We start from the raw sequence: 17,120 nt of genomic DNA, 5'->3' as shown, positions 1-17,120 counted from the left end.
ATTATCATTCCAATTACACATCAGTGGTATTTGTTAAAAAAGTCTCATCTATACAGGCCCTGCATCACAGTTTGTAGAACTTAATGCATCTGATGCTAAAGTCCTTGTGTCTGATAGGAGAGGACACTTTCCAAGAGGTCTTATGGAGTCTGTGCACCAGAAAAGAGCTTCTTTATTAGCAGCAAAAAGGGGATCTGCAGTTTTAGGCAGGTGGATTTACAGTTACATGGCTAATATTAGTATAGCGTTTAATGCAGATTTTCCCTTGCGTTTGCTAGTGACATTTTTCTTCTACAAAGAATTGATTTCTTTTCTTTTTTCTTTTTTTTATCTGATGAGTTTCTGGTCATTATGGAGTAATGAATGTCTTGTTACTAAAAGCTGTCCCTAGAACAGGTCTAATCAGAGTAATCACTGAGAAATGTCATTAGCATAGAGTGTCCTCTTTTATTAGTATTTGTTTTTGTGGCACTGTGTCTGCCACTTTCAGATCTGCTCTTGTGTTATTGAGGTCGCATCCTGCCAGCTCTGTAGCACTACCATACAGGTCTAAATCGGCACACTGCCTCACAGGGCAGCATGGCCTAATTTTGAAGTAAATGTGTGTATGTGTGGGCACAGGCGCATGGAGTAGGCGTCCCTCCAACAGTTGGCCTGACATAACATGACCAGCTGCTCTTTACAAGAGCTGCATTTCTTCATGTTTGGAGAAAAGGGACATGATAGCGGATTGCACATTATGTAACTTCTTACATTAGGATCTCTTTTTCACCAAAGCTATTCGAGTAGGGATAAGGAAGTAATGGCCCTGATGTTGCTCACAATTAGTCTGAAAGCCTGACGTGGTTACATCACAGTGTCCCATCATAACAACCTTCAGCTAGGCCGTTATTAATGAATCTGTCATATATGTCACTGCTGCTTGCTAGTGCCAACCGGTGACTGCTTGTGAAAGTGAAGTTTATTCTCGTCAGGCTGCTGTTAATAATGCAAGTTGTATAATCCGTTACTCTTTTTTTCCTTCTGTGCAGCTCAGAGAATTGCATGGTATTGCGTAGGGCTTCGCAGAAATGCAGTTAGTTGGTATTCAGGCTTTTTGTACTGAAGTTCTCTTTCAGCTCCAGTTACACAATGTATCTCCCCTCGCTTTATACTTGGATTAAAAACCCACTAAGCTATCATTATGTTCTGCACCAGAAGCCCAAAGCCAATTTATTGTTTTTGAGCCATTTTCATTTTCTGGGTTTTGTGCGGGCTATTGTTTTAATAATACTGTATGAATTTAAGAAAAAAAAATGCTGAAAGATAATGGAGATGAAATATGATGATCTTCCCCATTTCAACTGGATTTTCTGGCTCAGGGTTTTCATAAATTCACCCTTTTAGCAAGGCCAAATAATATGGCCATCCTAATCTGTCACAACCCTGTTCCAAGAAAAGTCGGCATGCTGTGTAAAATGTAAACAAGAGCACAGTGCAATGACTTTCAAATAATCTATTTTACAATGGTTCTAATATAACATTTTTTTTTAAATATATATTTAAGGAGACAATTTTTACTGTTTTAAGGTCTGTCTTGCTTGTTAGGGATTTCAATTTTCAGTGTCATATTTTTTTCCCCATTTCATAACCTGCCAGCTGTTTTCAGTGTGTGATAGGTCTAAACAGCAGGTAAGCTGGCCAGTTTAGCACATGGACTCTTTAGCTACTGAGCTGTGCTTTTGTAATACGTGTATATGTTGTGATATGGCATTGTCTTGCTAAAATAAGATAAGCCTTCCCTCAAAAAGATGTCAGTATTTGGCAGCACATATTTCTCCAAATTGGAGTTGGCTTTTGAATTGCATGGTGAGGTTGACAAAGTATTTCTTATTTTAATTGGTCAGACAACAGGGCAGTTTTTCACTTTACCATACTTCCCATTAAATGAACGTTTTGTCTTTTACATGGTAGAAATGACATTCTTGAAGTGCTGTTTGCAGTGATGAACCATGCTTCCTAACAGTGGTTTTAGAAATGCTGCTGAGCATTATTTATCTGTTTTTGTTTTTTGTTTTTTATATATTTTTTTGAAATATTAATATTTTTATTTCATTAATATTACATTTTTTGCAGTCCTATCTCAGGGGCTAAAGGTGCTGTAAAAGCCATTCAGTCTTAATCTTTGGCCTTGTACCTTGTGCAGAGAGATTTCTCTCTATTCCGTAAGTCTTTTAATGATATGCCCTGTTGATTTTTTTTTTTTATATTTGTATTGAGAAGTGACTTTAACTTGTTGAACTTATTAGCTATTGGTAGTCTTTCACAGAATAGTGACGCCATCCTCATGTTTATGTCTGAAAGTAGTGTGTTCCCAAATTTCTTTTAGGCATTACACAACAACCCAATGTTTGTGATACGCACATAAAATATCATCTTTTTGTTATTTGTTTAGCATTCGTTTTTTGTTGGAAATTGTTCAGTCTATTAATATTCATGCTTGGCTCAGAACCATCATAACTTATCTCCCTTTCGCTCCTCTAGCTCTGCTCTGCACGGCGGTGGTCAGTGTGCCCCCTTAGAAAGAAGAGAAGTGCCATCTGTGATCATCGACTACGAGGACGATAAGGAGAACCTGCCTAATGAATCTGACTATGAAGATCTACCCAGCATGTATAAGGATGAGGATGATGATGTGGATGACGATGAAGACGATGATGAAGATGACGACTCAATATTTACAAGTAAGTGGCAGCTGTCATGGTAACACAGAGTAGTGAAATTGCACTACTGCACTATGCTCATCAGCAGATGCCTGATCTGTCCCTTAAGCTATTACTGTCTGACTTTTGAGGATGTTATTTTGATTTAGTTTATCAAGTACGGTTGGTTATTTATTTATTTTTTTTTTTTTAAAACTATGCACCCAAAACATTTAAAAATCCCTGTTTTTTTTATTTTTATTTTTTTTATTTAACTATAAAATGTGATCTGTTTTATACTTGGCAGGTATAAAGCTGGGGATTTAGTTTGATTATGTAGCTCACTTTAGGCTTCTTTTTGTGATAATTAACTGTGACGCACACATACACACTGGGGCATGCCTCGTTTAGTTAGTGTGTGTTATATGAAATACCAAAAATAACAGTAAATGTTAAGCTAAGGATTAATGTCAGTTGAGATAACTATAACATACCTGTGCTACAGTATTGCTTGGTCTGTGTTTTTTAGTTGTTGTCAGATGGTTGTTAGGCAACATGATATCATAATATGTCATGTATAATTAAACTTTTCTAGACATATAAATTAAATCATACTATGGTTTTATGTAGCATTGTTCATGCATAAACATAGGACCAATTCTGTGCAGTTATTGAAGCTAACTGCTGTTGGTGGTGTGCATGAGCTGCATATTTTGTTAACACACCCCATTCTTTCTGTGAATTGCTCACTCGAGCTGCAGTGTGACCTCTCCAAACATGTGCATTTTGTTCTGCACTAGTTGTAAGTCAAATTAAAGTCACAGGTAGGGCATTTGAGAAACAGGGTGCCTTAGCAGCAGAAGTGTCTTTCTCTGTTCGCATATCACTCCAGTCTTGGCCTCCCTTCACTGGTTGCCTGTAAATTTTAGGTTTCAGTTTAAAATTTTAGTTCTAACCTTTAGGGCCCTGCATGGTCAGGCTCCTCAAGATTTATCTGACCTGCTGAAACCACATACATCTTCTCGGGCTTTAAGGTCATTAGATCAGAGACTGCTGGTGGTACCACGCACTCGTTTTAAAACTCGTGGTGATCGGGCCTTTCAGACTGTGGCACCACGGTTGTGGAATTCTCTCCCACTGTCTCTTCGCTGCACGGACTCCATTGATTCTTTTAAGAAACAGCTGAAGACATTTTTATTTAGAAAAGCATTTGATTAATTTCTTCTTATGCTGTTTTTATAGTTTTATTGTTTTACATTGTTTTATTTACTGTTATATTGTTTTTATATTCCCATTTTCTGTGTTGTAAAGCACTTTGTGATTTTTATCTGTGAAAAGCGCTATATAAATAAATTTTACTTACTTACTTCTACTTACTGTTTTTGTTTGGACAGCTCATGTTTGCAGACATAGAGACTGTTTGTTTGACTGATCATAATTGTCAGGGCTCCTTATTTCACATGAAGGCTCTTGGAACTCAGATTTAAACTAACCTTCAAAGTAGGGCCGAAAGATTCACAGAAATGTATCTAGAATTTAATTATCAGCCAAAACTTTGATGCATATTCTCTTGGAAAAACTGCTGAACTGTGCAGAATGCATGGAAGGAACATAATGTTAGAGAGCTATTGTTTTAAATCCATGGTATAAAATATTTAAAACTCTGTTTTCTGGAAGATCCAGAAAACAGAGGCCAAATAGCAAAGATCAGTACATTAAACCCCATTTTCGTATACTTATTTTTACCATACCAATACCTATTAACCATAACTATTTTAACATTTTGCATTTCAAATTTAGGTACACTGGCTCAGAAGGTACTAAGAAAAGACTCTTTGGCCATCAAGCTGAGTAACCGTCCATCTAAGAGGGAACTGGAGGAGAAAAACATCCTGCCCATGCAGACAGATGAGGAGAGACTGGAATCTAGGCAGCAGATAGGCACCAAACTCACAAGGTGAGAATCATACGCACATGCTTTTCTTCTTAGCCTGAATACAATTACAATACAGCCACAATTTCTGGGACAGATATTTCCAGCGGGCCTGGCTGATGTTGCTGTAGCCAGCCCGATAACAGCTGTTGGGCAACAGCACTGGCTTTTCTCAGCCATTGCAAGCATTTGTTTTACTTTGGGCTGACAATTCCTAATGTCCTGGCTTAACAGTATTGTGACTCAGTCCAAAGCCCATGTGAGTCTTATTTTTATTCAGTCTTTTCTATCCTTTCAGTTTTTTCCTTCCCAATATCCGATAAGGATAAACGCTTTATTTCGTTAAAACGAGTCTCTGAAAATGGAGCTGACCTAATTTCAGTGATGCATCAAACTCCCCCCTCCTCCTTTTTTTCCCTGCTCTTGTCTTCTCTCTCTCGAGTGCTCTCTCTCTCTCCATTTCTCTCTCTAACCCTGTCTCTCTCTCACTTTCTTCCTCTCCTGCCTGACTCCCTGCCTCGCTCACTGAATCACCACAGTGATGCATGTGCCAAACTATCTCCACCCGACTCCTCCACACAGCAGCACCGCGCAAGCCGCTTCATATCAGCAGTTTACACACACTGCAGTGATGCCGTGTGTGCAAGTCGTAGGAATGTATATACATATGTTGAGGTCATGAATGTGAATTCTAGTAACTGAGCAGATCAAACAACGCAATGTTTGGTCTCATTTGATTTCACTGGGCTTTATGAACATGCGCGACTAAATAAAGCGGATGTAATGATGTGGTAAGGGGGCAAAGAAACCACCAGCTACTTGGTAAAAATGAAAATCTGAATAGTGCAATTCGATATGAGATGCGGCACTGACGGAGTATTACCTAGAGACACTGGCACTACTCCTCACTGTGACGGCAGCACAGTACATGTTCTCAGACATACTGTCTGCTTAGTTCTGATGTTCCAGCTCTGTAACAGCGTCTTTTATACAGTATCACCTAACAAACACTTTCCCATTTCACTCTTTATTACCAGCGGCATTGTGTCCTTTAAAGTAGTTGCTTGTGCCAGGCCAGTTAGAATTGATTATGATAATGCTGATCTAGGACACGCTGACCTCAGCTTAGTTCTGCTGACCTGATTCACTGGGAAAAGTATGGAAAGTAAAATGAAGTGCTTTTACCCTTCATAAAGTTAATAAACGCACGGTTTTATGCTGTTTTTTTTTTCTTTCTCCGCTGGATTTAATGACTGTATTCATATTTTCATGTAACATGTATTTTATTATTTTATTCCTTTTTAAATTTTCCTTTTTTCCTTGGGCAGATTTCTTAGGCGTTCTTATATCTTATTTGTGTGTATTGAATTTCTGGATGTAATTACAATGATGTTTGTCCTTCTAAATGCTGCTAAATAATTGGTTGGTATAAGTCAGCAGCAGCTCAGAGAGAAAGAAACTAAATCAATGATTAAGTGATTTCTCACTTCCACGCATCATTGATATCTGGAAGGGTTACAAATTTTACTTGTTCAGAAGGAATTTGTATTGTCTGCAATACTTGCACCGGGTTCAGAAACAAGCACTTTTTAATGTTTAAAAATACTTTTTCGGGATTGTCTGAAACTGACAACTTTTACTATTCTAGCCATGTATCAAAACATTCAGCTGTAAAGAATAAAGAGCTTAAAGCAAAGACTTGGGTTTAATTTGAGTGGTTAAATAAAAATATAGCACTAACTATATATTTTAATGTCACTCATCTCCATCCACTCCACCATGCCTGCAAACTCTTCTTCACCTCTCTTATGCACCTCACTATCTGCATTTTCTTTACATGGTTGACCCCAGGTATTTAAACTCATCTACCTTCACCATCTCTATTCTTTGCATCACTTAAACTGGTAAAAGGTTCAAAAGTAAATGGAGCTTACTACATAATCTTCAATCCATGCTGAGATATCCAAAAGCCCAGTCTGGGATTTAGTGCCTGGACCTTTCTTTGCACAGAACTATGTCTGGCTACAGGCTCTTATTTTGATGAGCAGTAACAGGTCAGATCTAAAGAAACTGAGTCAATCATTGATCCAGTGCTCAAAGACAGATCTACCACCACTTGTTTTGGATAGATTGCTATTGTAAGAGTCTCCAGCTGAAAGTATTTTGAGTGACTGACTTTGTGCATCTTAGTACTTCCAGCCACTTAATAAGCATACTAGAGATAACCTGTACACAGCACATCTACTCTGATGTTGTATAAAATAAAATAAAAAGCATATCTGGCTATTCTGTTTTTTGCTGTGTAGGTGCTGTATGCAGTAAATTTGTAATGACCTTTTTACTCAGCAGCTGAAGGTGTCACAGTCATATTTTCCTGATACAGCATCAGATAAGAGTTTGGTGGTTTGGGGTATCAGGCTTTGCTTTTAGCCTTATTCCTGCATCCCATCACTGCTTTATCATTGAGTCATTGTGGGGATTGGTGATCATGAATGAGTGACGTTTTTGGATTTTCACCTGTCAAGCTGTCATGAGGCAAGAGCTTAAATAAGATAAAAGCCTTTCAACTAAAACAATATACAACTCTGTTGCTCATAAATAACTTCTACAGGACACAAGGAAGAATGAGAATTGAGGTCATTTGTATTCAGTTCAGTTTGAGAATGCATTTTACTCTAAACTTACTCTACGCGACTTATTCCCAGCACTATATAAAAGTGCTCGTTCTGTGAGCCAACGTGTCAATAAGATAAACTTGTCGGGAGTCGATGTCAAAGCTGGGAAGTGAATGCTCTGCAGAATGTAGGGGAGAAAAAAAATGAGCTTAGCAGCTTTTTCCTGAACTATACTGTTTTGGAACACTTCTTGTCCTTTCAAAATACCCTGAATTTTCATGTGTGACGTGACTGCATCACATCAGTTCTGCAAATTTGGCAGCTGCACATTCACATTGCGGATCTCCCCTTATAAAACATCCCAAAGGTGTTGTGGATTCGGATCTGGTGACTAATGAGGTTATTGAGGTGACTGTACTCACTGCCACGCTGATGTGCCCAGTTAGTGGTGACTTTAGCTTTGTAACAAGGTGCATCATCAAGCTGGAAGTAGCCATCAGTAATTTGTAGGAAGAAAAGATCAACTTGGTCAGCAATGATACTCATACACACAATGGCAGTCAAACAGTGAAAGTTAAAGGAATTTTTTTAATTTATTTTTTCCTCAAACCTCCAATCCACAAAGTAAGGTTGGTCCATGGTTTGATGATGTGGATCAGAAATTCTGATTACATTTATTTCTTAACTGTCTTTGCATTTGTGCTTAAGTTTTTGTGAGCCTCTGCCCACTGCACCCTCAGATTTCTATTGCAGCCTGTTGGCCTCAAAGTTTGAAATTGCATTCTGAGGTGCTTTGCTGCTCTCAGCTGCACTTGCTGGGAGTGGATTTTCCGTACCAGGCTAGCTGTTCTGTGGCCTCTCATCACCAAGATGTTTCCCCTCTGTAGAACTGCTCCTCACTGGGTTTTTCCCCCCCCCCCATACGGTTCTGAACTCTAGAGACATTTGTGGCTGAAAATCCCAAGAGATCCACAAACCAGCTTGTCTGGCACTAACAAAGTCATGTTTTCAAAGTCATTCAGATGTTTGATGCGAACATTAATTGAACCCCGTGACTGTTAAAGTCCTCTTAATGAGAAAAACCTGTAAAATATTTGGATGTATTTTCTTTTTTTAAATGTGATAATCTCAAAACTGCTCCCATATTGGTTCAGACTTTCCTCGCTGACCTCCTTTCTCTGATTGTGTGCTGACTGTGGATTTCTGTTTCTCATCAGACGCTTGAGTCAGAGACCCACAGCTGAGGAGCTAGAGCAAAGGAACATCCTCAAACGTGAGTATCTTAAACGTGTGTATTTAACATTACATAGCTAAAAATGTGCAAAAAGGTCCCTCAAACGTTGCCTTTTAGCAACACATGGCCCACATTTGTAGCTGCCTTCTTGTGCATACTGACTGCATGAAGGGCAGCGTGGAAATTTCTTTTCTTTTCTTTTTTTTTACATTTTTTTATTAATTTTTTTTAAATGATTATTATGAGACCCTGTTATGTGAGTGCTCGTGGACATGCATCTCTTTCTTTTGTTCCTCCTCGATCTGCCTTTTCGTGAAAGTCATGCAAGGTAGCAGGGTTCCCCGAGGAGTCATGTCCACAGAGACTGCTTTCTTAGCTCAAACACATGCAGTATCAGAGAGAAGCAGTTCTGTTTCCTGGGACTCTGCAGATCTCACATCAAAGACTGATTTACTATCAGTTCCTGCTTTCCCAGAGGCTCTTGGATGATTGGCAACAGTACAAGGGGGAAAAAGACAAAGTAACAATTTATGACTGACAAGTCATGTCCTCCCTGTCACTCACACACATACAAAACCAAGGTTAAACAAACGGGACTTTATTTTGTAATGAAGCAACATCTAAAATCCCAAACTGCAAGTAGTACTGGAAATGGAGTGTGTGTTTAGTACAAGCATAAATACAGACTGACTGGTGAAGCTTTTTGCAAACAGCAGTGTCCCAGTGTGCTTCTTGTTTACTCTTGTCTCTCGTTTTAACTTATCTTTTTGTTTTGTTTGTCATTGTGATTCCAGTGGAATCTGCAGGACAACACATACAGGAATTTAGTGAGGAATAAGAACTTGATGTAATCAGCAAAAGAGAACTATATACATTTGAAAAGCTCTGGGACAATGTGAAAGAAACAAAGCAATCAGTCACTCCTCATGCCTAACCTCTCCTAAAAGCATAAAACAGCCAATGATGGAAGCTTTTTAAGCTTTAAGGGACTTATCCAGTTAAGTGTGGAACAAATGAGGCATTTTAAGCAAGCGGCGCGCTTGTACTTATTTCACAAAGAGCCCCACTGTACGGATGCCTGTATTCAAAGGTTAACACTTCATCCTTTCATTCTTTGCAGCTCGCAATGAGCAGGAGGAAATGGAGGAGAAAAGGGAGATAAAACGAAGGCTCACGCGAAAGGTGAGTCCAAAATAGCTCCAAAAGTGTGAACCCACACTTGCTCTTTTGGCACTTGAAGGGGCAAGTTGTTGGCCAGGATAAACAAACACTATGACAGTGAGTCATCTGATGAAATGGAGTGTGTGTGTATGCGTGGGCCTGGTGTTGGTACTTCTCAGGTTCCCTCAGGAGACACTGATGCCCTTGTTGCCCTTGTCCCTTCAACATGTTGGATGCCAAACTCTTAGACCCCATAGGGAGGTGTTGAGCATGTTCCCATCCCTGTCAAATTAAAGAATAACACTTTCTGCTCACCTGCAGATATGCTTCTCAAAACAAAACCTCTCAGCTGTTGGACAAATACCAATGATGATATATACTTTAAAATATGCAAGTTTTTAAAAATGCAAGAATAGAGAGAAGGGGTTTTTTTTTTTTGGTTTTTTTTTTTTTTTTGAAGTTGTAATCAGAAACATGGCTGTAACTGAAAGCGATTTACTCCAAGGTGAACCAAGGTCAAAATAACCAACATAACCGAGCTATTTTTTCAAAAAGTAGTGCTACCCAATTCTCAAGAAATCAAGTAAAAGATATGTACTCTAACCATGACTCCTTAGAATATGTGAACGAGGAGGAAAAACTGTAAAATAAAATGTCATGTCATCCCTTTTGCTTCAGCGCTATTAAAGGGAATTAATCTAAATCTACTTCCGGCTGCTCCCTTACTCACAAGAAGCCGCCACAGTGGGTAGCTCCTCATGTTTGATTTGGCAGATTTTTACACCAGATGCCCTTTCTGACACAACCCCAAAGGGATTTGTGTCTCCTTCCAGGATCAAACTGTGGATCTTTCACTTGTTATGCAAATGTGTAAACCAAGTAATGGAAGAACCAGGCTTTTTAAACAGCAGGGTGTTGTAATACTTCATCACTTCATCAGGCAAGGACCTGAGTCTAGCCGTTCCGAAAGACACCTCATAAGTAAGGAAGGAGACGTTACCTCACAAAAAAATAGATCTACACTCAGGCGTAGAGCCACAGCACCCATTTTAAAGGTTATATATGAGATTCTACATGAGGCAGTGGGAGCTTTTCATTATGCTGTTATGGTTCCATGTTCCTGAAATATTCATGCATCACTATGTGTGTGCAGCATGTTATAAATAACTTACTTTGCTGAAGACTAACTACATAAAACCACAGATTTCCAATTTGACAGCTTTAGTATGTCTGCCCTTGCATCTTTCTTATTTTTTGCTGGGTGTACCTGAGAGGAGAGAGGTTAGAGTAATGAAAAGCACCCTGTGCAGCTGAAGATAGACGTGCAGGTACTCTAATCTAATCCATTGTTTGTTAAATTTTGCTTATTGCTTCTTAAACTAAAATAAAGTTCTATGGGTTTCCTTTATAACCTCACTTTCTTATGAGAATTATGATCAGTATCTGAGTAAAGTAATCGGTGTCAAGCAGAAACTGAAATGTTAATTTGAGACTTTTTCAACACAATAAAATATCAGGACTGGTTTCTTGACCTCCTCACTCTTCCTCCTGCATAAGAAAAAACAATGCAGGCTGAAGACTTTCTATGAGAAATGTAATATATGTTTTTAATTTTCCTCATTTCGCTCCAGCTGAGCCAGAGGCCCACTGTAGAGGAACTGAGACAGGCCAAAATCCTCATTCGATTCAGTGACTATGTGGAGGTGTCAGATGCCCAGGACTACGACCGGCGGGCAGATAAGCCCTGGACCCGGCTCACTGCAGCTGATAAGGTCAGTTTACTAATCTTACTGTTAAAATTAGATAATCTCTGATATTCTCAAGATTCCCCCTTCCCTAATTTGATTTGTCACTCTTAAGCTCTGCTTCTGTGCTTCTTATGACACGCTCATACAGGGAGTGCAGAATTATTAGGCAAATGAGTATTTTGTCCACATCATCCTCTTCATGCATGTTGTCTTACTCCAAGCTGTATAGGCTCGAAAGCCTACTACCAATTAAGCATATTAGGTGATGTGCATCTCTGTAATGAGAAGGGGTGTGGTCTAATGACATCAACACCCTATATCAGGTGTGCATAATTATTAGGCAACGTCCTTTCCTTTGGCAAAATGGGTCAAAAGAAGGACTTGACAGGCTCAGAAAAGTCAAAAATAGTGAGATATCTTGCAGAGGGATGCAGCAGTCTCAAAATTGCAAAGCTTCTGAAGCGTGATCATCGAACAATCAAGCGTTTCATTCAAAATAGTCAACAGGGTCGCAAGAAGCGTGTGGAAAAACCAAGGCGCAAAATAACTGCCCATGAACAGAGAAAAGTCAAGCGTGCAGCTGCCAAGATGCCACTTGCCACCAGTTTGGCCATATTTCAGAGCTGCAACATCACTGGAGTGCCCAAAAGCACAAGGTGTGCAATACTCAGAGACATGGCCAAGGTAAGAAAGGCTGAAAGACGACCACCACTGAACAAGACACACAAGCTGAAACGTCAAGACTGGGCCAAGAAATATCCCAAGACTGATTTTTCTAAGGTTTTATGGACTGATGAAATGAGAGTGAGTCTTGATGGGCCAGATGGATGGGCCCGTGGCTGGATTGGTAAAGGGCAGAGAGCTCCAGTCCGACTCAGACGCCAGCAAGGTGGAGGTGGAGTACTGGTTTGGGCTGGTATCATCAAAGATGAGCTTGTGGGGCCTTTTCGGGTTGAGGATGGAGTCAAGCTCAACTCCCAGTCCTACTGCCAGTTTCTGGAAGACACCTTCTTCAAGCAGTGGTACAGGAAGAAGTCTGCATCCTTCAAGAAAAACATGATTTTCATGCAGGACAATGCTCCATCACACGCGTCCAAGTACTCCACAGCGTGGCTGGCAAGAAAGGGTATAAAAGAAGAGAAACTAATGACATGGCCACCTTGTTCACCTGATCTGAACCCCATTGAGAACCTGTGGTCCATCATCAAATGTGAGATATGCACAGTAATAGTCACCTGCACACACAGATATCCCCCTAAAATAGCTAAAACTAAAAACAAACTAAAAACTGCTTCCAAAAACATTCAGCTTTGATATTAATGAGTTTTTTGGGTTCATTGGGATCATGGTTGTTGTTCAATAATAAAATTATTCTTCAAAAATACAACTTGCCTAATAATTCTGCACTCCCTGTAGTAGCAGAAGGGTGTGTTCCTCCTCTTTCATAATGAAAAGTCCAACTCTGTTGTTTGGTTTGCCTTTGTGAAACACCCTGAAGCAACCCTGCTGCTCACTGTCCCGTGATCTAAGACTTTTAATGAGCTGTAGAGTTTGCTGAGCAGATATTCTGCATTGTCCTAAACACTACGGGCACACCTGAGGTCCACTCATGTGAAATGTGAGAAATCATAAGGATTCAGCATTTTGGTTATGCAACATCTCCACTTACATAAGAGTGTAATTGGACAAGCAGTGCCTCAAGAAGCCCCCCAACGCTGCTGTGCTGAAGTTTTATTTTGTTGGGGTTTTTTTTGGTTTGCTACTTCTGCCGTCGAACACAGAATTTTGTTTGGTCTCCTGCTGTGGACGCATCCTCCCTGAGGCAGAAGACATCCCCTTGCGTCACGTTGAATAGTAGAAGCAATCACCTGACCGGGGTTCTGTTACATGCTGTGACATTGTAGAGGGGATGTAAGGTCATTAAAAAAGATTGTATCGTACCATTTTTATATACAGAAGCCATGATTCACTACCCGCTGGTTTGGACTCAAAAGCTTGCTTTGGTGAGGCCCAATTGGTGAAATTACACCACAGTGCCCCCTGCTGATGCATTCAGATCACTGCAGGGTTTTTTTCCCACTCTGAAATCTGCTTTATTTGGAGCTTTGGATCCAAAGACTGTAAAAAAGTAGATATCGCTTTGATGTTCTAAAAATACAGCTGTCATGGTCAAATCTAAAAATTCCATTTAACTGTATTCTCTTTATCTGTCCTGTATAAATCAATGCTATCAAAACTTAATGCTATTTAAAGAGGAATCTATCCAAGTAAATCATCAACAGATTGTAAATTATGTTAGGGCTGTTAGAAGTCTCAAGAGGGGGAAATTGAAAGTTCCTGTGATGAGAGAAAAGAATTCAGAAGACTCATTCATGGCTTTGAGATGAGCATAAATAATGCATGAAGCATACTAAAAGGAGTCGGGGCTTAAAGGCTGCCGTTTGTGAGCTAAGCCTTTGCAGCTTCGCTCAGTCTTCTTCCTCTTTGTCCTCTGCAGGCAGCTATAAGGAAGGAACTCAACGATTTCAAGAGCAACGAGATGGAAGTGCACGAATCAAGTCGCCATTTAACCAGGTACAAACTACCAGCTTGCATGATTGATATCACTTCAAATGCAGCCAAAAATATTGGCACGCACGTGCCGACTTCTTCTTGAAACTTCAAAACCTCTCTTTTTTTTTTTTAAATATATCTTTCTAGGTTTCACAGACCATAGTAGACCACCACTGTCTCGAGCAGTGCCCAACCGGCGCTCTCCTCCACTGAGAACCTTAAGTGCTGGACAGTAAAATGGTGCCCGTTTCTACAATAAGGCCATGTCTTCTGAAATGCCTTTTCAAGTCCCACACAACTGAGTCGGTACTACGCCACAAGACGCAGACACCCACTACTCCATCCATGTAGTAGCACACAAAGACTCCAGCCGATTCACATTGCCCCCGCCCTGTGTGGAATTTGCTCGACTATCTCTAAAACCTCTCTGCTGAGCTCTCAGGCAGGCACTCAGTTCTGTGGCGATTGGATAGCAGACCAGTTTTCTCGTTTGCGATTGATTGGCACACTTGTGTCATCTACCGAGGGTAACTGTACCTTGGTATGTCAATAACACCAGTAGACTTGTCTCAGTGGACATGTTTTTATTCCTCTTCTTTATTACGCTGTCACACCAGACTCCTCTAGCCCTTACGGACAGCTTTTGTGCCAGGATGCAGGGTTGATTGTTCTGAGCTCACTATGTCATCAGAAGCTCCATCATTACTACACCTGCTGGGACTTTGGAAACAGCTTAGAGAAACAGGAGGAAGGGCGGGAGGGAAGGAGGCGTCCAACATTAAAATCATGTGCAATACTTTTTTTTTTTTTTCCTTCTGCTTTTCTTAGACTATAGCACCCCCTGGAGTGTCCTCTATGTCGTTACTATGTAGTCCTGACTTCTTTCATGCACTTCTCACTGTACCGAAAATGCTGACATTTAATTGCTAACTGTGAATTTAAGAGTTGGGGCTAACGCCTGTACTGTCTCTCTCTTTAATGTATATTTTGTTTATACTGAAGAAGGTCGAATTTAAAGAAGAATCGCGTTTAACTGCATTTTATTCATGTGGGTCTTATAAATTTACTGTCAAAATTTGCAGCTGGTGGATATTTTCTGGTTTCCAGTGTGTGCAAGAATGACCTGTTTTGTATTATTTTGACAGTGTTAACTGTTTTTTTGTTTTTTTTTGTTTTTTCTAGAGGCGCTCGGCTCATAAACGATTAATTTACATCTTTACATGTCAGTGCTTTGATGTGTGTGATTTATATCAAGAGATGACTCACCACATGTCTCTTTTTCTTTTGCAGAAGTGTGTGAAATGATCTTTGCTCATAACGTGCATTGTATTATACACTTTACTTTTATACTTGTGTCACCCAAGCTTTTGACGAAGCAATACCCAGTGTTTATAGAGAAAAGGTTAAACTGCAGGTGTACCCCCCCACACACACATCATTGTTTTTTACTGTGCGTACATACTATGCCTACACTTCAGGGTTTAAAGTTTTCTTTTATACCTTACTTTAAAAAAAAAAAAAGAGAAAAAAAAAAGGCTTTATTCTGGGGGACTTTTTCAGCAATTTTCTTGACTGAGCCACCTGAAAATCTGCCTCTTTGACAGCTTTACCGACACATTCGGACAAGATTTGATGGAACTCTCAACGAAAAAGGATGCATTCTCTATTTCAAAAGATTTGAGCACTGATTTTAGTGTATTCACTGAGTCAGGATTTTTAAATATTTTTATTCCTAAATATAGTTTGCACTGTTAAGAGTGTGGCTTTAAAGTGGCCGTTGTTTCAAGGTAAAGTCCAAATGTGTAAAGTATTGTTGGATTTCTGAGGTGTAACCAGTGTGTCTCTTCACTTCAGTGGTCTTTGTTACCTGATCAGCCACCCTTCACCAGTAGTCCAGTGCTCACGAGCTTTATGTGCACAGAATATTTTCATTATTTTCTACTGTATTGCTTTTAAAGTTGCAATATGAAATTGTCAGATGAAGAAACAGTGGAGTTGAACGGCTGCCGGTCGCCTTTTACAATACATCTGTCTGCAAATTAACAGGGTTTCCCCTTATTTTTAAGGACAGCGATAGATGACATAATGAAATCAGGGAATTGATGACAAAAAAAAAGTTTTGCACTGCATGGTTTGTATGTGAATGGATAGGGGTTTGCTAGATTTCTGAAGAAGTTCAGATCAGAATCAATACACAAGTATTTTTCTTGTCCCTCCACCCCCTCCTTTTTTTTTTTTTTAATATTAAAATGTCAATGGATCATCTAATTGCAAACACTTTAATATTTGTGGTATTTCGTGTTGGGAGCAGCTTCTGTATAATTCAGCCATCTCAACATGTTCTTTCATGTTTTTAAGTCCAGAGGTTCAGTACAAGCATAGTAGGAATAGGGAGGAATTTATATTAAAAATACACTCCAGTTCTCATTTTCAGCTCTTTAGTAACAACCTGAGCCAACGGGCTGAGCATGAGGTTTTTCCATTTTGCTGGAATCAAGGAACATGATGTCAGCAATAATCTGATTCCTTTTACATGTCTGTGGAGCAACTGAACAAAAACTGAATGCAGTCCTCTTTCCCCCCCATTTTTAATCTACAGAATACTATGTAAAGGATACATCATGCCAATTAAACTCCATTTCTGAATGCATTTACTTTGTATGCATTATTATTTTTGTACATATTTTAGGCTTGTTCTTTAACCTTGTAGTAATTACAGTCTGAGATCACTAAAACACACTCTTCTTTGGCTGTTACTAACTTAGTGTATATACAGTAAAAATTGTGCTTATGTTTTATTGATAGAAATGTTTACTAATAGTATTTACATTTCAGAGCCTTCTTCTTATGATCCAATAAACTTCCCTATTGAGACTAATTTACATTCTCAATTCAGGTGTAAAATATACCTCAGTTTAGAATATTACAAATCAGGTTTGGGCCATTTGGTAATTCCTTATGAATACAGGGGAAGGGCCCTTTTTTTAAAGGAGGAAGAAATGAAATTGGAGAGCCATTTAAATGCAACATTAAAGGTTTTGTCTCACAAGTTAAATATACATCATCAAACCAGGGAACATTGTTAGTTAACTATAGCCTCCATTTCCTGTTCTTAGCTGACTGGAGTCACACCCAATGGGCTCTTCTGCTACTGTAGCTCATCTGCATCTAGGTTCAACATGTTCACATTCAGAG

General features: G+C 39.4%; 1 protein-coding gene across 2 annotated transcripts in view; it reads left to right on the top strand.

The window, feature by feature from the left end:
• LOC113010706 (phosphatase and actin regulator 1-like) overlaps positions 1-16,575 on the top strand; it is a 49,704-nt gene extending 33,129 nt beyond the window's left edge. For both annotated transcript variants that reach the window (XM_026149902.1, XM_026149901.1), the window contains exons 6-12: positions 2,524-2,723; positions 4,482-4,638; positions 8,447-8,502; positions 9,584-9,645; positions 11,256-11,396; positions 13,870-13,946; positions 14,073-16,575. In XM_026149902.1, coding sequence (XP_026005687.1) covers positions 2,524-2,723; positions 4,482-4,638; positions 8,447-8,502; positions 9,584-9,645; positions 11,256-11,396; positions 13,870-13,946; positions 14,073-14,088 — 709 coding nt within the window. In that variant the 3' untranslated portion in view covers positions 14,089-16,575. The remainder of the gene's footprint in view (positions 1-2,523; positions 2,724-4,481; positions 4,639-8,446; positions 8,503-9,583; positions 9,646-11,255; positions 11,397-13,869; positions 13,947-14,072) is intronic.
• The last annotated feature ends 545 nt before the right edge of the window (positions 16,576-17,120 follow it).

The sequence above is a fragment of the Astatotilapia calliptera genome, chromosome 18 (assembly GCF_900246225.1).
Source record: "Astatotilapia calliptera chromosome 18, fAstCal1.2, whole genome shotgun sequence".
In the NCBI taxonomy this organism is placed as follows: domain Eukaryota; kingdom Metazoa; phylum Chordata; class Actinopteri; order Cichliformes; family Cichlidae; genus Astatotilapia; species Astatotilapia calliptera.
The sequence above is the reverse complement of the archived record's forward strand: the minus strand, read 5'-3'. Positions and strand labels throughout refer to the sequence as shown.